The 26,431-nt window shown below is 36.9% G+C and overlaps 1 protein-coding gene across 2 annotated transcripts in view; it reads right to left on the bottom strand.

Moving 5' to 3' along the window:
• arid3a (AT-rich interactive domain 3A) overlaps positions 1-26,431 on the bottom strand; it is a 117,969-nt gene that overhangs the window by 79,287 nt on the left and 12,251 nt on the right. For both annotated transcript variants that reach the window (XM_030131391.1, XM_030131392.1), the window contains exons 2-3: positions 3,555-4,310; positions 2,474-2,756 (exon numbers count right to left, since the gene is read on the bottom strand). In XM_030131391.1, coding sequence (XP_029987251.1) covers positions 2,474-2,756; positions 3,555-3,898 — 627 coding nt within the window. In that variant the 5' untranslated portion in view covers positions 3,899-4,310. The remainder of the gene's footprint in view (positions 1-2,473; positions 2,757-3,554; positions 4,311-26,431) is intronic.

Raw genomic sequence — 26,431 nt, 5'->3', positions numbered from 1 at the left:
TAAACTTTAAGGGGATATTGATGTTTTTATCTCAAATCAACATGAACAGGACATCCTACAGCTGTAGACATGATGTGTCCCAATATTTTTATCCATATAGTGTATATAAACATCAATATTTCCTTCAAGTTTAATAGGAGATTTTTGTTATTGTTCAATTTAATCTGACTTTATCAAAACTAACTTTAAAATGAGTAAATCCAGAGTTTATTACTACAATTTAAAGGTACAATGTGCAATATGTAGAAGGGTGCATCAAAATATTGCATGGGATATGATGTTCAGAACTGATGTTATATAAACTATATGAACAAAAATACTGGGACACATCATGTCTACAGCTGTAAGATGTCCTGTTCATGATGATTTGAGATAAAAACATCAATATTTCCTTAAAGTGAGATGTGAAGAAAGTAAATGGTTAGTTATGGTAGAAATTTATTATTTACAGTCAGAGCACGATAATTATTTTAGAAATTTAGAGGTAGAACATTTAAAATCATAGTCATGGATAAAAAAAAAAATCCTTGTTGAGATAAATTAAGTCAAGACATTTTGGAAGCAAAGATACCAATTTAAACCAAACTAACCAATGCAATGACATTTATCCCAATATAAAACTATATTCTGACATTTGTCATTATTGTTTTGTATCCCAGACCCCTGTTGGAAAAGAAACACCTGAATTCAATGTGTCCACATACTTTTGTCCATATGGTGTAAACGTGTTGACAGACTCAAATCTCTTAGCAGTCTCATTTCTCAGGGGCCTTTTCCATACTATCCAGCCCACGAGTACGTTTACAGTAAACACCAGTATAGTAAAGCTGTGAAAATGCAGACAAACCACCACCCACAGCCCACAGCTCACGGCCCACCCCTCCTCCCGTTCGCCTCCACCAGCTTGGCTTTGTTGGCTCACGGTCCTGCTCATGAGAGGAAACTCCCATTTCACACCAGGTCTTAGAAAATGATGAATCTCTGCGACTGGTTTGTTTAGACCAGAACCAGCCGTCCACCAGTGAGGGGAAAACTAAGGCTACGTTCAGACCGCAGGCAAATGTGGCCCAGATCTGATTTCTGTGCCCATATGTGACCTGTAACTGATTTCATCGAGGTTCGTCTGTTTGTTTGTGTGTTAGCAAGACAACTCAAAAAGTTCAGTATGGATTTGGATGCAATTTTCAGGAAATGCTGATACTGGCACAAGGAACAAATGATTACATTTTGGTGGTGATCAGGGGGGTTTGACTGATCTGCTTTGGTGGAGGTCTGCGCTGTCTGAGTGCTTTTCTAGTTTTCAATGCGACTTCAATCTGAACGGCCAGGTCATATTTATATGATCTTTATGTCATTGAAATGCGACAATTCTGCGCATATTTACTTCCATAAACACAGTGCGTACCTGCGTGGTCACATATTACATCAGGACCTCTTTTGCACATGTGGGTCACTTCAGGGTCATATTCAGTTCATACACAAAACTGATAGAAGTCAGATTTAACGTGGAATATAAATGAGCACACACACAAAAAATCGGATTTTACCAAAAAAAAATCCAAATTGTGCATGAAGACCTGCTGTCTGAACGGAGCCTAAAAGCCTGGCCTTAGGTTCTGTCCACATTTGTCCAGGGGCTGGTGTTAATTGTCCTGTCCTGGTCGAATCACTTCATATGCTGCTGGTTTCATGCAAAGGCCACACGTGTTGAACTGATCAATACAGAACAACCTCCGTACTTTACAGAAGCAGAACATTCTAGACCAGGGCTGTCAAACTTATTTTAGTTCAGGGGTCACATTCAGCCCATGATGATGTCAAATGGGTCAGACCACTAAAATAAAAATAAAATAACCTATATATAATGTCAACTCCAAACTTTTCTCTACATTTTAGAAAAAGAAAAAAGTTTTAATAAGTGCAATTTAACAATATCCTGCCTGTTACTAATGTTTTGTGCCTTTGTAGATCCAATCCTTAATACTCATGTATACATAAGCTGAGGCATAATATTGTTAAAATTCACTTATTTTTCTACACAAATTTCCGTTTTTTCAGGTTATTCACATCTTTTTTGTTTGGATAATTTGTAAATATCAATATTTCATAGTTTAATGGGGTTTTTTGCACAGAAACAAAGACAAAAATTTGGAGTTGTCATTATTTATGGGTTATTATGCTATTATTTTACTGGTCACTTGAGATCAAATTGGACTGAATATGGCCACTCACATCCCTGATGGATGGAATAATGGCCCTAAAAAAGGCAGAAAAACCCTGAGAATTGTCTCGAATGAAATGTGAAGTGACACCAGCTTGAGAGAATTTAACGAATAAACAAGTCTGAGCTCTTTGACTCCAACACAAACACAGGCTCAAATACTAATAGAGATGGAACAGACATGACTTGTCGTGATATCGTTGCGACACATTAGCGACATTGGCAGATAGGGGGGGGTCTTCGGGTCCCTACCTGTCTGAACTGCTCCTCGTAGGTCCACTCCCCGTGGTCCTGGCCGCCCAGGTGGCTGTGCGTGGCGTGGGGGGGCAGGATGGCGACACGGGGCTCCTGGTCGACGGAGGGGCGGGCCTTCAGCAGCTGTGAGTGGGGGTGGAGCTGGCGGTGGGGCAGCAGGAGGATGCCTTTCCCAGGAGCCACGGCGTCGTGGCCCGTCGGCAGACCCTCCTCTGCCAGGTCATCATCGAAGTCCTCCTCCATCTCACCTTCGAAGTCTTCCTCATCCCATTTCTGTTTGCTGTGAGGGCGATAAACCGAGTGAGACCGACAGCGACATGAAGCTTACGATGCAACACCGTAGGACAGGGACGTCCAACTCATTTATCTCAGACCAATATGATCTCAAATGGGCTGGACCAGTAAAATAATAACATAACAACCTTCACATAATGACAACTCCAAACTTTCCCCTTTGTTTCTAGAGTGAAAAGTAAAATTATGTTATGTAAATGTTTACACATAAACCGTCCTTTAAAAAATTTTAATAACATGAACAACCACAAAAAACATAAAATTTCTTAAGAAAAAAAGTGCAATTTTAACAATTGTCTGCCTCAGTTTATCATTTACACATGTGCATTACAACTTACAGATCACAGTGGATCTACAAATACACAAAACATTTAATAACAGGCAGAATACTGTTAAAATTTTACTTATTTTTCTTAAGACATTTCAGGTTGAACCTTGTTGTTAATGTTATTCCCTTTTTTGTGAAAGGATAGTTTGTAAATGAAAACATTTTCATGTAATCTTACTTTGGAGTTGGAGGGAAAATTTGGAGTTATCATTATATATAGATCATGTTATTATTTTACTGGTCTGACCCACTTTAGATCATACTGGTCTGTGTGTGACCCCTGACCTAAAATGATTTTAACGTCTTTAACTTTTGCATTTCACATATTCATTCCAGGGGCCAGACTGGACCCTTTGGTGGGCTGGTTTTGGCCCGAGGGCCTTATGTTTGACACCTCTGTTCTAGAATATCTGTGACAGGACATGGTTGGACCAGGTGCGTTGGTTTGAAACTTACATCTGCTCCTCTTCATCTGAGCCCATCATGTCCTTGTATTGCTCCTCCCCTTCCTCGTTGTCGTCATCGTCTCCTTCATCCTCTCCGCCGCTGCTGCGCTCTGACATGGGGCTGTCCGACACCCTCTGCAGCCCGGCCGCCGCCGCGCGCATGGCGGCCAGCGCTGCCATCTGGGCCTGCTCCGCCTCAGGGGCGGGGCTCCCCATGGGCTCGTCCCCTCCCCCTCCTCCACCTGAACGGGCCTGGATCTGTTGAGCAGCCGCCTGCTGCTGTAGCTGCTGCTCCATCAGCAGCTTGGCCCTCTGCTGCCTGTGCAGGTTCTCCATGACAGCCTGCAGCTTCATCTCCAGGGAAAGCCGCACAGTTCTGGGCTGTGTTCCTTCCCCTCCCTCCCCCACTGAAGGAGCACCAGTCGGGAGCCGGACGGGGGACAGCTGGTCAGTCCTGATGCTTCTGCCCCGAGGGAACGACTGCTGAAACCGTAGCTGTCAAATAGCTGAGTTTGGAGGTTGTAGTTATGAGGAAATGTGGGTCCTTGAGGAGACGTGGAAGGAGAAGGAGGAGGAGGAGGAAGTGAGGGTCTGGTGGAAGCTCTGAGACATGCAGTCAGAGGTCAGCTGCAGTTCTGAGACAGAGGCCTCTCTCTTGTCTCAATGACTTTTCCTTCAGTCTTTGGAAACTGAAGCCGGCAGCAGAGCTGAGTCGCAGTGAAAGCCAAAGGAGGAGCGCAGGAGTTCCCTGACAGACTGCAAAGACCTGTGGGAGAGGAGAAATAAAACGGTCAAACTTCTATTTCATCGACCACAGGAGACTACAAGACCTGTCTACTATCTAGGCTGCAACTAATGATTATTTTCAGTGTCAGTTAATCTGGTGTAAGTACACTAGTGCGTTGACCTGTGGGGGAACCATGGGTTCTAGATGTGGTAGTTTTTATGTTGGGGAGAGCTGACTTTAGGGAAAACATATTAGTCTACATTTTAGAAGTACTGACATAAAAATTGTTTGGTAAATCATTCTATAAAATTTAAATGACAATTAATATTTTAATACCAATGTCTAGGGGCTGAAGATAGTAAATGTGTCATTCCTGTTTTTAACTTAATTAAATATAATCATTTGGTTTGTAAAATGTCTGAAAAAGGTGAAAAAGTGTGTCCCAAAGCTGAACACCATGTCCTAAATATCTCGTATGGTCTGAACACAATGATAAACTTTACCATCACAGAGGAAGAAACCAGAGAATATTTACATTTAACCCAAAACTATATTTGCAGTGACTCCCAAATTAATTTCTCTGTGCATTTATCCATTACTAAGTGTTTTATCACCATTTATTATAGTATTAAATTCTGCATTTTCATGAAAGTCTAGCATTTTTTATATCCTCTTGAGACCCAGCAATGCATTTTTTGTCCACTGCAAAGGATATTCCATCAAAAATGTAGTAAAGTATTTGAAAAAAGCTGTTGCATCATGCAGTTTCCAATCAAGACAATTATTTAAAGTAAAAAAGCCACAACTTTTACTTTTCTGGGTCTGACCATGTAGGTGTTAATAACAGCTCAGAGTGAATTCAAAGGTTATTATATCAAAACAGAGAAAACTGAAGAAAACATGACTTTTTCCAGCCAAATATATCATAAACAAAACATAAAAACAAGCATCTACACCCACTGTCATTTATTAATCCACATAGGTTTTAGTGATGAATCAGTGTTACAGACGATGACAGTGTTTCCACATTCACTACAGATACTGTGGATGCATCTGAAAAAGACCTGTGATGCTGCTGAAAGGCTGAGAAACAGCATTTTACCTGAATTATTTCATTGTATTGATTAGATAAGAGGTTAAAAAGTTCTTCAAAGTTTTAGATCAGTAGATGCTTTGGGTCTTTAAGGGTTAAAAAGAAGGAATCTGACAACTTTGACCTTTTTTTCATTAAAAGTGACACAATTATCAAAATAACTGTCAATTAATTTCCTAGTCGATATGTAATTGATTAATCATAGCAACTCTAGAAATATTATGTAAGTAAAGAAAAAAAATGCCCCTAAAAAGGCAGAAAAAAACCCCTGTGTTCCACTGTCAGTTCCACAGAATTTGATGAATAATGAGTCTGAGTTCATTGACTCAAACACACACTTACTGCAACTATCTGCACATCTGTTTTAGGAAAATACTGTGTCAAACTCTTTCTTCCCTCAACATCAATAACTTCAGCTTCAAGGCAAAACTTTAATGTGGCTGCATCACAACAGTTGAAAGTTTCCACAAACTATTTAGAAAACCACATTTAAAACTTCCCTGTCATTGTCCTACAACCAAACTGGACATCTTCAACACACACTTCTCTAATTTGATACTGTCCAATATGGAATAAAAAAAACTTTAACCCATAAAGACCCGGTGCTACTTGTATGACAGTTCCCAAATGATTTTTTTTTTTTTTTATCTCTAATTAACCTTTCTTAAATGATTTATCACCATTTATTATAATATTATCCTCCATGTTTTGCATTTTTTCAGTGAAAATCATGTATTTTCCTATATTTAATTCAATGATGATGTAAATGTTCATAAAAACTCAGATTAAACTTAAGGGTGTTATATCAGAAACAGAGAAAACTTATGAAAAGTGACTTTTTCAGTCAAATCTCTCATTAACTGAACATAAACCCAGTGTGTCCATCCACTGTCACTGATCCAACTCCATGGGTTTTACTGGTGAATCAATGTTGTAGAAGATGACAGTGTTTCCACGTTCACTACAAAGCCTCTGAACTTCCAAATGGGTCATATCTGATGACCATGAAAAGTTGACAAACTCCATTTTACACCATTTATTTCCATGTATTAATAGGATTAATGGATCAACAGGTATTAAACAGTTTGTATCAGTAGATGGTTTTGTTCAATGGTAGATGTTTGGGTCTTTATGGGTTAAAATCCACACTGTTCTGTTCATGTCCCAATGCTGTTTCTGCAACTGCATCGGTTCTACTTCCCTATTTTCTCACCCTCCGCTTTGATGAAGATTAGCAGCAAGGCGACAAGTACCTGGCGAAAAACAGAGCGACATCATCATTTGATTCATGACTGAGGTTACAGGTCAAAAAGGTTTGTGAGTTCCAGTAATGAGTCAAAAGCAGCTCCGACATTTGAAAAATACGACAACAGACGATAACAATTTCACATAAACACTTTAAAACTCAAGTAAGGATTAAGTAAACAGTATATCTTTTCCACCTTATAACCACATTCTTATAATTACACACAATATTTTAGTATTTATTCATCTATATTTCTTTTAATTATCATATTGATTATATTTGTTTAGTACATATTGTACAAATTGCTGTTCAATTTGTGTTTAATACTGTTTTAATGTGTGTATTTTGTATATATACATTTAGATATATATATATATATATATATATATATATATATATGTGTGTGTGTGTGTGTGTGTGTGTGTGTGTGAGTGTATATTTTTCTGTCCTGCTACTTTTTATTACACTTGCATGGAGCACATGTAATACACAACAACTTCCCCTGGGATTATTAAAGTATTCTGTTTCTGATATGCACAGGAACACATATGAAAAATATGCATTAACATAATTTTACATGTCTTTTCTCGTAATTTAAAAGCCACAACTGCAGAATTAAATCCCCAAACTCTGATTTTGCATTTTAAGTGTATTTGTTTTAACATAATGAAGCCTTGCATTGAGTTGATTTGCATTAGTGTGGTTTTTCTCTACCATAGCTTTGAAAACACATTTGCTTCTTAAATGTTCTTCTTTAAGCAACCAGAGGAAGTGAAATCACAGACAGGATCTTTCGCTTTCTTCACCTGGTTGGCTCAGATCTAAAACTGGTTCCACTCCAGCAACAGTAAACACCGACTCATGTGCGTTCACCCTGGGAAGTTTTAGTGCAACTTCTATTCACACTTCTCCTATGAATCATTTCCCAAAAGTGCTCAGGTATTCAAAGAAGTCTGCGTTTCAAGTAAATACACCTGATGCATGTCCTCTGCTGCCACTGATGACGAACACCCAGACCACAGAGTAACTGCTTTCACTTTGCTCAGAAAGTGCTGAAAATGTTAATAAGTCTGGCTTTACTTCGGGTAGGCTGCAGTTTAGATCAGTCGGTCCCAGATAAGAGCCAAACGGCATGCTGGGAAATGAAGTGGAGCTGCAGGTGCTGGACTCGCTGGGGTCCCAGTCATGACGGGAGGCAGTGGTGAGTGTACGCTGCCACTTATTCATCTCCGCTGACTAATACAGTAGACGAACAAACCACTGTAACCACCACCTGCATCTTGTACTTTTATACTGTTGGGACTGAAATTGTGTGAGAACTACTGTGAGACTGGTCAGGTATTTGAAGTGGGCGTGGTTAATGCAGAAAAGCAGAGGACCTTGAGTTTCCCGTGAAATGTCTCGGCCAGAATAAACGTTCTTGTTTTTGCCACCTCGAGAAAACAAACAAATCTGTCTGTTCTCGCGGGGTGTGTAGCAGGACTAAAACCTCCAAAGTCAAAGGAAAGAAGAAGAAGAAGAAACTGGCAGTAACTTGGGAAAACAAGCCCGTTTGGGATGAGAACTGAGTAGTTTTATCGACATAAACGTCATCATTTTTGTGGTGTGTTCCTATTGGCTGTTAAGTACACATAACACTGTGATATGGTTGAACTACATTTCTGAAACTGTCTTTTGTCTCTTCCTCGTTGTGCAATGCAGAAGCACTGTTTTTGATTCTATAATTAATTAGTACATTTTTTCACTTTTACATTGAACTGCACTGAACTTCACAGATGCCCACTATTAAATCAAACTGAGAAAAACATAATTCACTAAAACACAAAACAAGTCAGAGCTCCTAGAAAAAACATCTGCTTATAGATAGATAGATAGATAGATAGATAGATAGATAGATAGATAGATAGATAGATAGATAGATAGATAGATAGATAGATAGATAGATAGATAGATAGATAGATAGATAGATAGATAGATAGATAGATAGATTTACTTATTAATCCGCTAGGGGAAATTCAAAATACAAATACTATCATAATAACTTATAAATAATGACAACCTCAAATGTTTCTCTTTGTTTTGGTGTAAAGAAGTAAAATTACATGAAAATATTTACATTTACAAACTATCATTTCACAAAAAATATGAACAACCTGAACAAATATAAACAACCTGAAATGTCTTAAATTCTTTTAGCAATTTTATCAATATTCTGCCTATTTTTCAATGTTTTGTGTATTTGTAGATCCACTGTGATCTGTGTGTTGTAATGTACATGTGTAAATGATAAACTGAGAAATAATAATAATAATAATGAGAATGATAATGATGATAGTGTTTTAATATTAGATAGATAGATAGATAGATAGATAGATAGATAGATAGATAGATAGATAGATAGATAGATAGATAGATAGATAGATAGATAGATAGATAGATAGATAGATAGATAGATAGATAGATAGATAGATAGATAGATAGATAGATAGACATATTTACATCATATTTACAGCTAGAATACAACTATCAATGAACTGTACAAACCAGCAAAACTGAACAAACACACGGCAAAACACACGAGTAGAACACTACAAAACAGCACTATCACTGTTACATACAGTTATTTACAAGAATTCACCACAAAAATCTAACAAAAAACGCTGCTAAAGTAATAAAACTCTTCCATCTCTCTCTCTCTCACCGACTGCATTCTCCTGCTCTCTGCTCCGCCCACTTCCACCCCTCTCCCCCGGCCAACACAGACCTCTACCCTAATGTGTTGAAGAGCAACAGAAAGACCCGAATCTCACCTTTCAGATGCCATTTGGATTTGGTCAATAGTTCAAAGTGTTCAGGAGTGACAGTATTCTGAATGACGCTGTGGACAAACTTGCGGCGCCAGAGACATAATCTTCTCCAAAGGGTTAAAAAAACAAACTTCCGTCAGAGTGTGAACATCATGAACGGTGTTAAAAGAATCGTGACGCACAAAAATTACCCATAACTCGTCTCAAAATCATTCTGAGGCCGACCACCTCAATCTCAGTTCCTGTTCATTCAGTCACAACGTGCCTTAAATGTAGCCTCATACTCAGATTACAGCAGGGAGGTCAAACTCATCATGACAACTCCCTTTGTTATAGTACAAAAACATTAAATTATGAACATTTACATTTACAGCCTACCCTTTCACAAGAAAATCTGAATGAATAAAAAGGCGATTATGAACAGCCTGAAACTTCTGAAGAAAAATAAGTGAATTTTCACAATATTCTGCCTCAGTTTATCATTTACACACGTGCATTAACTCACAGATCACAGTGCATCTACAAAGACACAAAACATTTAGTAACAGGCAGAATATTGTTAACATTTTGGAAATTGGAGTAAATGTAAAATTAGTTTGACACCCTGGACCACAGGTGTCAAACATGTGGCCCGGGGGCCAAATCCGGCCTGTAGGATGAATTTGTGAAATGCAAGAATTACACTGAAGAAATTATCAGTCAGTGGTGTAAAATAGGGCTGAACGATATGGACAACATTTCATATCTCTGTTTTCATGCCAGATATCTCGATATCAATACGAAACGATATGACTACGGGTTCGGTGAAAACCAAGCATTTATCAGAAAAATACAAACATCATAATGCAAAAGAATGTGGAAAGTGCAGTTTTATTTATAAGAACTCACTGCCAGTCATCAACATTAACATAAAGTATGAATAAATGAATTACAAATCAAACATTTTACTGCAGAAAATGTTTTTTTTACTGCAGAAATCAACATCGTTTATATCGTTGCTTTTTCCATATTAATATCTTGAATGTTCATATCTAGATATCGATACGATAACGATATATCTTTCAGCCCTAGTGTAAAAACTATTTTAATTCAGGTTCCACTTACAGACCAATTAAATCTCAACTGGGTCAGACCAGTAAAATATTATCATAATAACCTATAAATAATGACAACTGCAGATTTGATCTTTGTTTCAGTGTAAAAAAGTAAAATTACATGAAAATGTTTATATTAAACAGAAAATGTGACTAACCTGAACAAATATGAACAACTTGAAATATCTTAAGAGAAGTAAATGCAATTTTACCAATATTCTGCCTGTTACTAAATGTTTGATGTATTTGTAATTGTAATGTCAGTTTTAATGCACATGTGTAAATGATAAACTGAGGCAGAATATTGCTAAAAGTTGCCCTTGTTTTTCCTAAGATATTTCAAGTTGTTAATGTTTTTCAAAATTTTAAGGAAACATTGTGGATGCAAACATTATCCTAATGTAATTTTACTTTTTTCACTGTTATTATTTTACCGGTCTGGCCCATTTGAGATCATATTGGGGTGAATGTGTCCCCTGAACTGAAATTAGTCTGACAACCTGGACTGTTTTTGTACTTAGCATATTCATGGGTGGAACATTTGGCGGGGCTGTTTTGGCCCGCGGGCCGTATGTTTAACATCCCTGTATTACAGGATATCCAGGAGGGATTATTTTTTTAGGGAGTGTTGTTTCAAGTCTGCCTGCAGAGTGTTTGACGTGTTGGGATTACATACAGGATCATACTAAGGTTTCACAAGTATCATTTCAACACCGACTGGAGGATAAACACGATCAGGTCCAAGTGGCGTCTCCAAACGCTGGCAGGTAAAAATAAGGCTCCAGTTCCTTTTTCCATGTTCAGTGAATACATCCTGGGTCAGACAACACCCACACCCACAAAATTCCTGATAAACGTAGATCCTCTTACAGAAGAAATACGGTTGATTGTAAACGGCAGCTGCCAGAAGCTCCTGAACGCATCATCTCACGTCTTGAGTCAAATGGAAAACAGGCTGATCTTTACACACTCCAACTATGTGAGGAATTATGTCCCAGGTGACACATTACAAGTGTTAATTCCTTCACAGCAGAAAACAATAATAAACTTGTTGCGGTCGAAAACCGAGACCCGCATACATTCGCACACATTTCTGCCTGTAAATATCAAGTTAATTAAAACATCATGAGTAAATTACTGTATCGAATCAATCCATTTGTGCAGCTTTGAATCAGTTATAACGCATACGAGTAACGTGGTGTGGTTAATGTCAGGCTGAGAGAAAACAACACAATAAAAGCTTTCAGTCTTGCTTTTCTTTAATTACACACCCAATCCAGATGGATCGCACTTCAACCTTCAACATAGACACAAACATAGACAGACTTTGTCATTTCAGATTTACATCTAAAAATGAAATTTGGATACAATTGGCTCAGGAGGCAGCAGCAATAAATAAAGCAGACACTATATATACAAGATAAAATAAATATGCATGTAAAAACTATGTGCCAAATATAAAAAACCATGATCCATAAAGACACAGCACTACTTTTGTGTCGACTTCCAATTGAATTTTCCACTAAATCTAACTTCTTCAGTGATTTCTCACCATTTATGATAATATTATACTTGGATTTTTCAGTGTAAATCAGTTATTTTCCTATATTTAATACACTGATCATGTAGATGTTTATAGAGCTCAGAGTAAATTCAAAGGATATTATATCAAAACAGAGAAAATGAAAGAAAAATAACTTTTTCAGCAAAATATATCATGAACTGAACATAAAAACAAGCATCTCCATCCACTGTCATTTATCAAACTACATGGGTTTTGCTAATGAATTAATGTTTCAGTTTTTTATCCGTTTTGTTCATTTAATTAATTATGTTGGCTGTTTTTGTTCATTTTGTTGGCCATGCCATCTGCTATTTATTATTTTGTAGATTTTCTTAGTCATTTTTGCTGGATTTTTTTTCTTTTTTTTTTTTCCAATTTCATTCAGTTAGTAGCTTATTTAGTTCATGTTACTTATTATTTTGTTGGTTTTTGAATTCATTTTTGTTCTTTTTATTCATCACTTTGGCTCTTAATGTTCATTTTGTTGCCCATTTCATACATTATTTATTATTTTGTAGATTTTCTTAGTCATTTTTGTTCATTTTGTTGTCTTTTTTTCCCATTTTGTTCAGTTTGTGGCTTATTTTGTTCACGTTACTTATTATTTTGTTAGTTTTTTAATTCATTTTTGTTCCTTTTATTCATTACTTTGGCTGTTTTTGTTCATTTTGTTGCTTTTTTTTTTTTAAGCTTCATTTTTGTTTATTTTTTGCTTCTTTTTTCATGTTATTTATTATTCTGTATGTATTCTGTATGTATTCTGTTCATTTTAAATATATATATGTAAAACCAAGTGTCTCCATCCACTGTCATTGATCCAATTCCATGGGTTTTACTGGTGAATCAATGTAACGGTAACTATGGAGCCTCTGAACGTCTAAATGGGTCATATTTGATGACCATGAAAAGATGACAAACTGCATTTTACACCAATTATTCACATGTATTGATAGGATTAGTGGATCAACAGGTATTAAACATTTTAGTAGATGCTTTTGGTTGGTGGTGGTTGTTTGGGTCTTTATGAGTTAAAATCATAAAGTTCAGGCAGTGCTGGCAGAATGCAAAAAGAACAAGAGCGAGAATCATTTGATCTGCACTGGTCAAAAGTGCAGAAGTCAGACGCCGCTGGTGCTGCAGGAGTCGTCGCGCACAGGAAAAAGTATTTCAGTCACTCTATACAATGGCTGCATGTTAGAGAAATGTTGCGCAAGGAAATAAGAGCTGTGAAACCTGTGTTTCTTCAGAGGGTGAAGGAAGTGACAACTGACGGAGCAGATGCAGCCAGGCAGCCGACAGATATTCAATATTGATTCATTGCATTCTTTAAGGGTGATAGAGGCACAACTGAACGTCTGCAGTTGTCAGATGGAGAAACATACCAGTATAAGCAGGATTAAAACATCTTACCTAACTGGATCTGATTCGTCTTAGATACAGGGAGCTGACTAGACTGTGTTCTACTTACTTTAACTACAGCACTTTTAAGGAGGAGGAAAAAAACAAGAAATTTCAAGGCCTGTCTACTGCACTTTATGACAAACATTACACTATTGTCAGATCTGCTGCTGTTTTGATCCATTATTCACCTCATAATTGTTACTATATTGCACTGCCACTGTACATAGATTGATGCGCACTTCACATTCTGTTATACTTTATACCTTTTATTTATCTTGTTCTATTTTTGACCTGTTTTTCTTATAACAAGGTGAAAGAGAAATGACATCTGCGTTCTCTGTATGTCCAGTGCATCCAGTGAATTAACAATAAAACATTAAAAATCTTTGAATCTTGCATTGAATCTTGAAATGAAACAGGAAAATTCCCTTCAAACAAACCAGAAATACGAGTACTGATAGTTTTCTGTGTCGTCTATAATGCCTAGTGCCCGACACTGCATTAACAGGACAAATTAAATGTGTGTTTGTCCGTCATTGTGTGTCAGACGTGTTCATTTTAGACAGAAGTGGTTTCAAAGCTGTTCTGTTGGCTCTTGCTGTGCAGAGGGAAGCAGAAGTGGTTGCTTTGTTTCATGCCACTGTTCATCAAAACCATCATGATTTCCTTCATGCTATATCCTGCAAATGACATTGCGCCACTTCGCATGTTGTCGCCGCTTCCCCAAAAAGCAGGAGGCGGGTTTGATACTCCTCATATGAAAGCAATAATCATCGCTCTGTGCCAAGAATACTAGAACAAGAAGTACCAGCTGCACCGTGGTTGTGCTCATCGTAATGACGCCGAGACAGGTGGGGTTCAGTCGACACCGTCCAGACGTCGAGCGGCGTCACGGCCGACACGCCACGAGGAAAGAACAGCGGATCGCGGATTGAGAGAGTGTACAGGATCTGGATCCATCATGGTCCAGAACCGATCCGACTCCATCAGCTCTGAGCCTGTTTTACTGTTCAACAGACGCCTGATACGGACAGTTTCATTCTGTTCTATCTCACTATTTAAATGTTTTCCCCCTTTTGTTCTCTTTGAAAACAAGACTCTGCAGAACCCTGAAGTTGTGGTTTAACACGATTTCAGGTGAGAAATTAATAGAACAGTGTTTGGGAAAATGGAAATACACAATAGTCAGTGATTTGGATGGTTTTCATTAGCATTAACTAGAGCAGGGGTGTTAAAATCATTTTAGTTCAGGTTCCACATACAGACCAATGTGATCTCAAGTGGGTCAGACTAGTAAATTAATAACATAATAATCCATAAATAATGACAAATCCAAACCTTTCTCTATGTTTTAGAGTGAAAAAAAAGTAAAATTACATGATGAAAATGTTTACATCTACAGACTATCCTTTAAAAAATGTTAATAACACGAACAACCTGAAAGAAAAATAAGTGCAATTTTATCAATATTATGCCTCAGTTTCTCATTTACACATGTGCATTACAACTTGTAGATCACAGTGGATCTACAAATACACAAAACATGTAGTAACAGGCAAAATATTGATAAAATTACGCTTGTTTTTCTTAAGACATTTCAGGTTGTTCATATTTGTTCAAGGTTATTCCCATTTTCTGTGAAAGGATGATTGTAAATGTAAAGATTTTCATGTAATTTTACTTATTTACACTAAATTAATGACTGAAATTTGGAGTTGTCAATACTTACATATAAGTTATTATGATATTATTTTACTGGTCTGGTCCATTTGAGATCATACTGGTCTGTATGTGGAACCTGAACTAGAATAATTTTAACACAATTGATTGTTAATATCTTTAGTGTAATTCATGCCACGGGCTAGATTGGACTCCTTTGTCAGGCCGGTTTTGGTCCACGGGCCACATGTTTGACACCTCTGAACTACAGGTTGATCAGTATAATAACAGTACTTACTGGGTTTCAACCCTAAGCATAATTTTTGCCACTGAAAACACATTATACATCAAAGTCAGGGTGAAGTTTATTTATACAACACATTTAACCTGTTTAACCCTGACCATATTTTCAGGGGAAAAACGCCTAAAACGACATACCCAAAGTAAATGAAGAATTACTTATAATACTTATAATAATAAGGTTCATATGGATGTTCTTGGTGTCTATGGACATTTAGAGACCTGACAGAATCTATTCCCATTGTCTAAAATATTGTATCTATTACTGTGCCTGAGTAAACTGTAACAAACTAAAAGAGAAATTAGAATTTTTTTGTCCTCGCCTGTTTTTTTTCAGCTGGATTGACGATGCTATGCATAAATTAATTGTTCGTGTCGGAGATTTTTAATAGCGTATATTTCACCCCACAAAGATTAAAAATCATGTTTGAACATTAAAGTTTGCACTAAAATACACTTTTGATGTACTTTTTTTAACATCAGGGTCTAAACTTTGAGCAAAAGTTGAAAAACACATCCATTGTCCTGATTTATTACATTTTTATAGTAGATGAATATTAATATAATTTTTTTTGTCCCGCTGGTGGGCTGATAGGGCTAAGGGTTTTTTTTAAAACAACACAAGCTGCACAAAGATTTAAGTATAAATACATGATATGGTAAAGTAGTTAAAATAAGAGTAAAAATAAGAATCTGGCCTTGGCCTAGAAGGCTGGAGGGTCGGTTTGGACCTGTCGCTGGTTCGATTCCCCAGACTGGCAGAGAGTTGTTGGCTGATGTGCCCCTGAGCAAGGCAAACCCCCATTTGCTCCTAGTCTGCAGTGTGTGGTGTGTTCCTGCCTGTTCTAGTGATGGGTTAAATGCAGGTCAATTTCAGTGTGTGGTGCATGTCTATGTGTGTGATCTATATACCGACAAATAAAGAATCATAATCTTAAAACAGACAAAAAACAGATGCAAAATAATAGGACAAATAAGATACAAACATCTAAAACACAACCACTAGATAAAATAAATACGTCACACACTTGCCATTAGGTTTATCTCTCTTTATCACAAACTATGTAACTCTTCATCTTAGTCAAAGACACAAACATCTAAAACAACAAGGTTTATGCTGTTGGGGGCTGACAGCAAGGGTATACCCCTGAAATCCCCCCAGTCCCCTGCTCCTCCAACCATTTGGAAAAAACACACTGCCTGGTGTCAAAATATGACATCATGTAAACTAAAGGTCGATATGAACTCAGTTTCAGCTACATCGATTTGATAGTGACAGAATAATGGTCAGAGAACCTATTTTTCCCACAAAACTCCACCTAGTGCATGAAAGTGACGCCATATGAACTGTGGATGGCAGACAGAAAATGGACATTTATAAGACGATCAATATGAACCAATTCTGTCTCAATCAGCCTATTATTACTTGATTTATGTCTTAAAAAAACTGATCTTCAACTGAAGCACCCCCATTTGGATGACTTATAATACTCATAGAGAAGCTGAACTCCATAGGGTTCTTCCACTAGGGGTCCACTACGTTGGTTATCAAGGGACAAGAAATCCAACCAAATCTGTCCTGGTTAGGATTATAATTTTGCATTCAGGATAATATTTTTCACTCTAGACTATACTTTCAAATCTACAAAGATCTATAAAAAGCATCACTTTTTGCACATTTGTAATTTCGATAGAACTCAAACAGGAATATTGGAACTTCTGTTGTAAATCTCTTTCTGGTACATAACTGCAAAGTATTGTTAATTGTTTACTTTATCTTTTTTTCTTCCCTTGCTCTTGAGTTGCTTTCTTTCTGTACTTTAACTGTGTTGGAGCAACTGTAACACAAATTTCCTCCCAGGGATTAATAAAGTATTTCTGATTATGATTATGGCGTTCAGACAAAGGATATCCGGCGGTGGCGTTCAGGGTAAAGCATTATATCCCCGAAACTCCATTTGGGGATATAATAAAATTCAATTAATGAACAGCAAACGAGATTAAAATCAATCAATAAATTAGGACCTGAACATCAAACTGACTCTATCGATACTAGTACTTTCTAAACTGCTCTATAGGCACCAGTTTTTTGTCTGTCTCTTGTGTTGACTTGACTACAAGTGAATACAGGCTATTTTTTAGATGTAAAAGTGTATTTCACACCTTAGACACACTCCAACAGAAATAGACCTGGCACAAAAAATAGCAGCGGAGTAAACAGAGGCTGACGTGACACATTGAGGCGTTAATAGAGCTGTTAGAGCGTGGTAGCTGCTGCTGATGTTTCTGTGCATCATAAACCTGTGTTTACTGATGTTGGTGCCGGTTTACCAGTGTGTGACTGTTTTTTTTTTGATGATGTCATCACTGACTTGTCAACCTCAACTCGACTTTCAGAACAGAAGTGCTGACTTGAAAATACTAGAAGTCACGCAGCGTATGCATGGATCCCGACATAAAAAAAAAAAGAAAAAAGAAAAATCTGTAGGTTGACAGTGGCTTTAGGTTTAGACTTACATCAGTTAGTTTGGTGGTTTTCATTTCACTCTGGACACTTTATTTACAAAAAAGCACAGAATCCAGATGCTGATCTAATACACCTAAAACTGACTGGGCTTCCTTTAAAGGAGTGATATTTTGCTTTTTTAAATGGAATTATGCACTTTAAAACATTTCCCTGTGGTCTCCATAAACTGTAAATGCTCTGCTTGGGTCTGAATTCTTCATTCATTCAACTCCACAGGTCCATCTTCAACCCTATTTTTGAGTCATGACACCAGAAAGGCTGTTTTGAGCGCTGGCCCTTTAAATGCAAATGAGCCACTTCACACCCCGCCCCCTCCAGGTTGTTGACCGTGCTCCTCTGTCCCGTTCAGCCACTTGTGTTCGTTAATACAACCAACAACTGAACATTTTAGGTAACTGGCTCCAAGTTTGGACATATTTTAAGTTTTATTACAACCACTGCTGCAGATAAACAATTAAGTCGTACTCGGAGAAATGTTCGTTGGAAGTCTTGACCTTATATGTGCAAATGTTGTGATGTAACTACTTCTAAAACGTAACAAATTAAGCAGGAATTGAAACAGGTTGTAGAAATCCACTCGTTTTTTGCCAAAATGAATATAAAGATAGCTTTGCAGCACCTGGAGGGTTCAAATTCAAACTTTTTTAACTGTTAGGGTCCAAATACACAAAGAAATGAACCAAAGACTAATAAAAGTGGGTTTAGAGAAATATGACCCCTTTAATAAACACAAAAAATCCATGCATATTCCTCTCATCTGTATGCAGTTACTGTGGCACTATTTGTAGTCAGCGTTGCTCGGCATTGGGTAATTCACAGAACAGTCATTTGCAGGCAAAACGAACACATCTTCAGGGTGATTGAACTGAATCACTTCCTGAAACAATCTGTTCCTTTCAGTTCAGTTAACCCTTAAAGACCCAAACATCCACTGGTGGCCATCACCAGCTACTGATTTAAAATGTTTAATACCTGTTGATTTGTTAATCCTATCAATACATGTAAAAAAAAAACTGGTGTAAAATGCAGTTTGTCATCTTTTCATGGCCATCAGATATGACCCATTTGGACATTCGGAGACTCTGTAGTGAACGTGGAAACACCGTCATCTTCTACAACATTACCACAAAAAGTAATTAATAAAATGAATAAAATGGATAAAAACTGAAACACTGATTCACCAGAAAAACCCATGAAGTTTTGATGAATGACAGTGGATGGAGACACTTGTTTTTATGTTCAGTTATTGATATATTTACTGAAAAAGTGACTCTTCAGTTTTCTCTGTTTCTGATATAATAACCCTCACCTTTAATCTGAGCTTTTATGAACGTCAGTGATCAGTGAATTGAATACAGAAAATATATGATTTTCACTTTAAAACGAAGAAGCAAAATACTATAATAAATGGACATAAATCACTTAAGAAAGATTAAATCTAGAGGAAAATTTCATTCAATAACTGCCACAAATGTAGCACTGACTGGGCCTTCATGGGTAAAAATATTTTCAAAATTCAGCAGAGGAACATGCTGACCTATATTAAAAAGAATTTGGCATCTTTGTTAAAGCCAGCATACTCCAATGAACCACCCAAACTGAAAACTGAATGTGCTCCTCTAACGGTGCATCAAATACAACAAATTCATCTATAAACCAATATAAAGAACATTAAACTAAAGTAAAATGACTGTTTCCAGATTGAATGACTGCAGAGCTAGTCTGGTTTTTGCATTTTTGATTCTTATGCACATACAGTACCAGCCAAGTTCTGGACACACCTTCTCATTCAGTGGTTTGTCGTCATTTTCATTATTTTCTACATTTTAGTAACAGCCCACATCAACACTGTAGAGGAATAAATAAGCAGTTATGTTGGAATTGAAGAGTCTGCTGCTGATAATCAATATTAGGTCTTGAAGCTGATAGAATGAATGTCTTATCACATCCATCTTCATATCTGTGACAAATATTTCACAATGACTGATGAATTGCACTTTTTTCTTATTCTTGCACTTGTGTTGTTAGTTTGGAAGACGCTTAAATATTGTGGTTTTTATTTATTTATGAGAAAGTGTTTAATTGAATTAAATAGTAAATACAAAGTATGTTTCTTCATAGTTTAGATGCCTTCAATATTAATCTTCAATGTAGAAAAAAAAAAAAAAAAAAAAAGAAAAACTACTGAATGAGAAGATGTGTCCAAATGTTTGGCTAGTATCATATATGAGTTATTGGAAAACATAACATTTTCTAGCAAAAGGACCTTCAGATCCCAAAACCAAGCACAGGAATCTTCAACAAACTTATGGAAAATGCTACAACCTCAACTGTTTGGAAAACTATGGGTAAATTAATCTTTTTAGCCAATCTTAATTATTCTGTATATTGAGATGAACTGCTTGGCTGTCACTTTTCACTTTTAATGATCACTGGACATTAAAGCATTATTCTCAAATACTCTCTGACACGTTGTCCTACTTGTGTGGGTGCCATTCTGCTGTGTTAAATATCAATAGGTTCACTTGGTATCTCATTCTCACACTCTATGAATAACCAGACCTTTGCGAGCGTGATAAGGCACTTAATATCTAAACCACTGCTCACTGCAAAACCAAGCAGCGTTGGTGGTCGAGGACTGAATCCGTTCATTATAAAACATGATAATGACTGTTTCTATGCACTACCCAAGGTGAAAATTCATTTAGTACCAGAGAGATGCTGCTTTAATCCTATAAGGGCTACCATTATAACAGGCTGCCTAGATTTATGGTTCTGTTTGTTTGGTTTTTTTGCAATAAAAGTGTCAGAAAATGTCTTTTTTGCCAATTCTTTTGCACCTTTTTTGAGAAAGAACTTCACTTTCAATATCTGGCCATTAATCATCTTTTGTTATAACACTTTATCATGAAAAACAACCATAAATGTTCATAATGAAACTTTATGAGAATATAGAAATAAACTTTCAAATATTTTGCATGTGCTCAAACATTTTTGTTTGCCAAGAGCATTCTGTGTCCATGTTACAGCTTCTTTTATTATTATTATTATTATTATTATTATTATTTCTTGTCAGTTTTAGCCTGTGTGTTAGTCTCTGTTCACTTTCTGTCTAATTGTAGACACAGCTGCTCATTTCACTGAGAAAAACATCTGTGATCTGCTTCTTTTGCAAACAGTGCATCTCTTTCTGCCCTGGCTACCTCTCTGCATCTATATTTATATAGCTACATTTAACATTTACAGCTAAAATTCAACTATCAATGAACTATACAAACCAGAAAATACAAATAAAAACAGATAAAAACAGTGAAAACTAGAAAAGCACTCGGAGAGTGCAGACCTCCACCAAGGTAGAGAAGTGCCCCCCCATCACCAGTGCCAGTATCAACATTTCCTGAAATTTTCATCCAAATCCGTCCATAACTTTTTGAGTCATCTTGCACACGGACAGACAGACAGACAAACCAATGCCGGCAAAAACATAACCTCCTTGACGGAGGTAAAAAAGTGAAACTCCAGAAAAACGCAGCAAAACACACTAGTAGAAACACTCCAAAACAGCACTATCACTATTATATACAAATATTTACAAGAATTCAACCCAAAAACACAGCTAAAACCTCACTAAAACCTGGATAAAAGTAATAAAAATCTTCCATCTCTCTCTCACCGACTGCACTGTGCTGCTCTGCTCCACCCACTTTCCCACTTTTGAAACTGCATTACAGCGAAAAAAATCCTGCAACCAGGCCTTGCATCATCACCGACAGACAAATACTATGTACGGTTTGATGTATGGTAAATGTGAGCAGGAGATGCTGAGTGGAATAATAGAGGATTTCCTCCATAACTGCGTTGCCGGAGCTTTTGAAGGCTTCCTATGTGCAATAGTCTGCCCTCAAATCAATACGACTACTTAGCATATTGTGTTTACCAAAGACCAAAGGACAGACGTAATCCTGCACCGATGTCTGACATGTGGTGATAATTTAAGGCAATGCAACAATAATGCAGCAATAAGCAAAGCATTGGCCGTGAGTCATTATCTGATCGCCGTTTAACTGCTCCATCTCAGCCCGTCTGTTGTCCTGTTCCACTTGTTCATTTTTCTTCTCTCAGTATCACTTACATTTACATTTAAAGGCTTACATTTGCATTTTATGACAGATGAGGCCACAGAGGAGCCAAACTGGAGGCGCCAGATTCCAGCGTGTTTGTATCCCCCTTAAAGGAGTGATATTTTGCTTTCTAAAATGGAATAGATAAAGCGGAATGTCTGACTTTTAAAGACATTTTTCAGGGCATCGTTGGTGAAATTTCTGACATTACATTCACATTCACATGAATGAAGATATTTACATAAATAAGTGAGTGTCTGGTCGTTGAACATGGAAATCCTGCAAAATGGAAGTCACTACATTTAAAGGAGTGATATTCTGCTTTTTTAAATGGATTTATGCATTTTAGACATTTCCCTGTGGTCTCCATAAACTGTAAATCCTCTGCTTAGGTCTGAATTCTTCATTCATTCAACTCCACAGGTCCATCTTCAACCCTATTTCTGAGTAATGACACCAGAAAGGTGGTTTGGAGCACTGGCCCTTTAAATGCAAATGAGCCACTTCAGGCCCCACCCCCTCCAGGTTGTTGACCATGCTTTCTCTCCTGTTCAGCTGCTTGTGTTTGTTAATACAACCAACAACTGAACATTTGAGGTAATCGGCTCAAAGTTTGGACATATTTTCAGTTTTTGCTACAACCGCTGCTGCTGATAAACAATTAAGTCGTACTCGGGGAAATGTTCGTACGAAGTCTTGACCTTATATGTGCAAATGTCGCGATGTAACTAGTTACAGATGAAACACATTAAGAAGGAATTAAAACAGGTTGTAGAAATCCACTCGAGTGGTGCCAAAATGAATATAAAGATAGTTTTGCAGCAGCTGGAGGGTTCAAATTCAAACTGTATGAACTATTAGGGTCCAAATACACACATAAATGAACCACAGACTAAGAAAAGTGGGTTTAGCAAAATATGGACCCTTCAAATTACATTCAGGACTACTTCCTGAATGTAGCTGCATATAGTATATAGTATAGTCTATGGTGTAAATTTCTCTGTTAATGACAGGACATAAAACCAAAACACTGAACACAGCATCCTACCAATCAAAATGTCATTTTAATATCGGGATCAGCCAAGAATTTTACAATCCTATGCATCCTTAGTTTTCTAGTCGTGGATCAAGCAAGACATTTGTTGACATTATGTTTTGGAGAAACAGCGATGAACATTTTTCACCATTTCTGACATTTTGATCAGATAATAGAGAAAATATTGTAGGAGCCATTGGTCCGTGCAGCTTTTTGACATTTTAATTGAATAATAATGAATTTGACTTATATAACACTTTTCTTTTGTTGGAACTCAATGCGCTGAATAATTTTGAAAATAACTGCTGCTTGGAGCTTAAGAAGAAGAAGAAGGAGAAGGAGGAGAAGAAGAGGAAGAAGAAGGAGAAGAAGAAGGAGAGGGAGAAGAAGAAGAAGAAGACGACGACATTCAGGACTTCCCTGTACAACACCCTGACCTCTGACCTTACAGCAGGAGGGGTGGGGGGGCAGAACAGACTGTTTGCCCTCAGGAGATAGAGGCAAATTATTACACATTATACAACATAAAGACAAATCCTCGTACAAGCACAGCTGAACATAAGACCCTCAGGATTCATTTAACACCTTAATTGGCTAAAGCGGAGCCGGGCATGCCCCACCCGGGTGGGGGATGGATGGGGGTGGGGTGGGGGGGGCAACCATCGCCAGGATGGAAACTTTGACAGTTGGCTGAATACAGGATAAAGCAGAAACGACGAGAGCTAACGGGTTAATCCTCTTTTTTTTTTTTAACCTACATCTGAGAGGTGGAAGATTGCAAGGTCTGAGCAAACAGGACAGAGTGATAAGAACGAGAGCTAAGGGTCTAATTCCAACGAGATAAAGAGACCCACACCGCCGCCAACACACATACATGTACAGGAACATACATGGAACATAGAATAGGGACTGGGCGTGGACGCACTGCCTTTAAAACGGCCTAAAGGAAAACAGTCAAACATGTATAAAACTGGTATCAAAGTCCTCTCAACGGACGAGTCCATATAATCATACAAAGAAATTCAGATGTAAAAAATATACTGACATGTAATAATACACTAAGGGGCAAAGGTGGAAAAAGGCCACGCATTATGTAGTTGAGCAAATGTAAACATACTTATATAAAGATAGATCTGATTCAGCTTCTTTAGTGCAGTAAAACGGACAAGAACAGGCTCCAGAATCCAAAAATGCAAAACTACCTGAATTTCACATCATATTAATATTTGAAAGAATTACAGACAGAATGTAAAAATCAACCAACTGTAGTAATGGATTCACCACTAGATCATCTGATTTTCTGTTATTATTTCATCCATTTTCAATCAGAATCAGTGTTGATGTTAGAGAACCTTCACTCATAAAGATCCAATAATACTTTTGTGGCAGTTCCAACATATTTTTTTCCTCTATATTTAACTTTTGCTTTGGGATCTGCAGTTATTAGATCTAGAAACAGTCGTTTTACTTTAGTTTAATGCTCTTTACACTGATTTATAGATGAATTTGTTGTAAATGGTGCTCCATCAGAAGAGCACATGCAGTTTCCAGATTGGTTGGTTTATTGGAACCAGAAATACATTGTCTTTTACAAAGACTAAATTCTTTTTTAATTCTAGGTAAGCATGTTTGTTGAATATTGCTGAATATTGACAATGCACGTTTTTTTCTTGCTTCATGTCTCTTATTTCTTTCACATCTGACACAGTTTTTATCTCATAAAGACCCAGTGGCAGTTCCCAAATGAATTCTTTTCAAGATTTAACCTATTTAAAGCAATTTATCTCCATTTATTATAACATCATCTTCTGTATTTTGCTTTCTTTTGTGAAAATCAGGTATTTTCCTACATTTGATTCACTGATCATGTAGATGTTCATAAAAGCTCAGATTAAAGTTGAGGGTTATTATATTAGACACAGAGAAAACTGAAGAAAAAAATGACTTTTTTTTTTTTTTTTTAGCAAAACATGTCATGAACTGAACATAAAAGCAACTGTGTCCATACACTGCCAATTATCAAACTACATGGGTTTTCCTGTTGAATCAATGGATCAGGTTTTTTTTTAATCCATTTTGTTCATTACTTTGACTGTTTTTGTTCATTTTTTTTTGGCTTATTTTATACATTATTATTTTGTAGATTTTCTTATTCGTTTTTGTCCATTTCATTCAGTTTGTGGCTTATTTTGTTGGATGCAAAACTGAAATGTAACTGTTGAATGTAATGTATTTACTTTAACTAGTGTGAGACTGAGTTTCTGTCATTTTTTACTGTAATCTCTATTTTTGTGGTGACTATCAGGTGATTTTTTTCTCTACATCTAACCTTTCCTTAATGATTCATCACCATTATTTTTCTGTTTTTAATTCACAGATTGTACAAATGTTCATTAAAGCTCAAATAAATAATTGGAATAAATGTTATTATATCAGAAAAAGAGTACACAGAATAAAAAGCGACTTTTTCCAGCAAAACTTATCATTAATTGAACATAAAACAAGCGTCTCCATCCACTGTCACTGATCCAACTCCATGGGTTTTACTGGTGAATCAATGTTGTAGAAGATGACAGTGTTTCCACAGTAACAAAGGAACCTCTAAACGTCTAAATGGGTCATATCTGATGACCACGAAAAGATGACAAACTGCATTTTACACCAATTATTTACATGGATCAATAGGATTAATGGATCAACAGGTATTAAACAGTTTACATCCGTAGATTCTTTAGGTCGCCAGTGGTGATTTGGGTCTTTATTATTCCTATTTTGCATCATTAACCCATAAACAATTCGATAATTAACCATCTATCAAAGCAGGAATGAAGGTAAAAACTTGTTAAAAGAAGGAAATTATGACTAAAGTAAAGCACAGATTCATAAAAACTGCTCAAATCCATGAAACACTTCATTTTTTCCCGCCTCAGCCTGTGTAATCTGAAAGTACCACACTGCACTTTTTGTCCTATTTCTTCCTCTTTTGTATTTTACTTTTCTCTGTGTGAAATCAGAAGAAAACCGCCATGTCAGAAGGTGGAAAGCGGTCGTGTGCCAACGTCGCTGCAGCATTTCAACATTAGAAATCGAACTATGCATTTCCTGACAGAGAGCGTTGTGGTTTGAGATGAACCGGGTGAGGTCTTTCTGGTATTAAAACAACAGCCTGGAAAATCACAGATGAGTAATCAACAAAGCATCCACAATGCCTTTTTTTCCCTTCTTCTCATCTTCCCTTTTGGTGCTAAATGCTCTTTGCTGGTATTTCTGTGATTTGTGTCTCAGAGATCATAAATCAGCGTGGGTGGTTCT

This window comes from Sphaeramia orbicularis, chromosome 4 (assembly GCF_902148855.1).
Source record: "Sphaeramia orbicularis chromosome 4, fSphaOr1.1, whole genome shotgun sequence".
Lineage (NCBI taxonomy): Eukaryota > Metazoa > Chordata > Actinopteri > Kurtiformes > Apogonidae > Sphaeramia > Sphaeramia orbicularis.
Note: the sequence above shows the minus strand (reverse complement) of the source record. Positions and strands in the feature narration are given on the sequence as shown.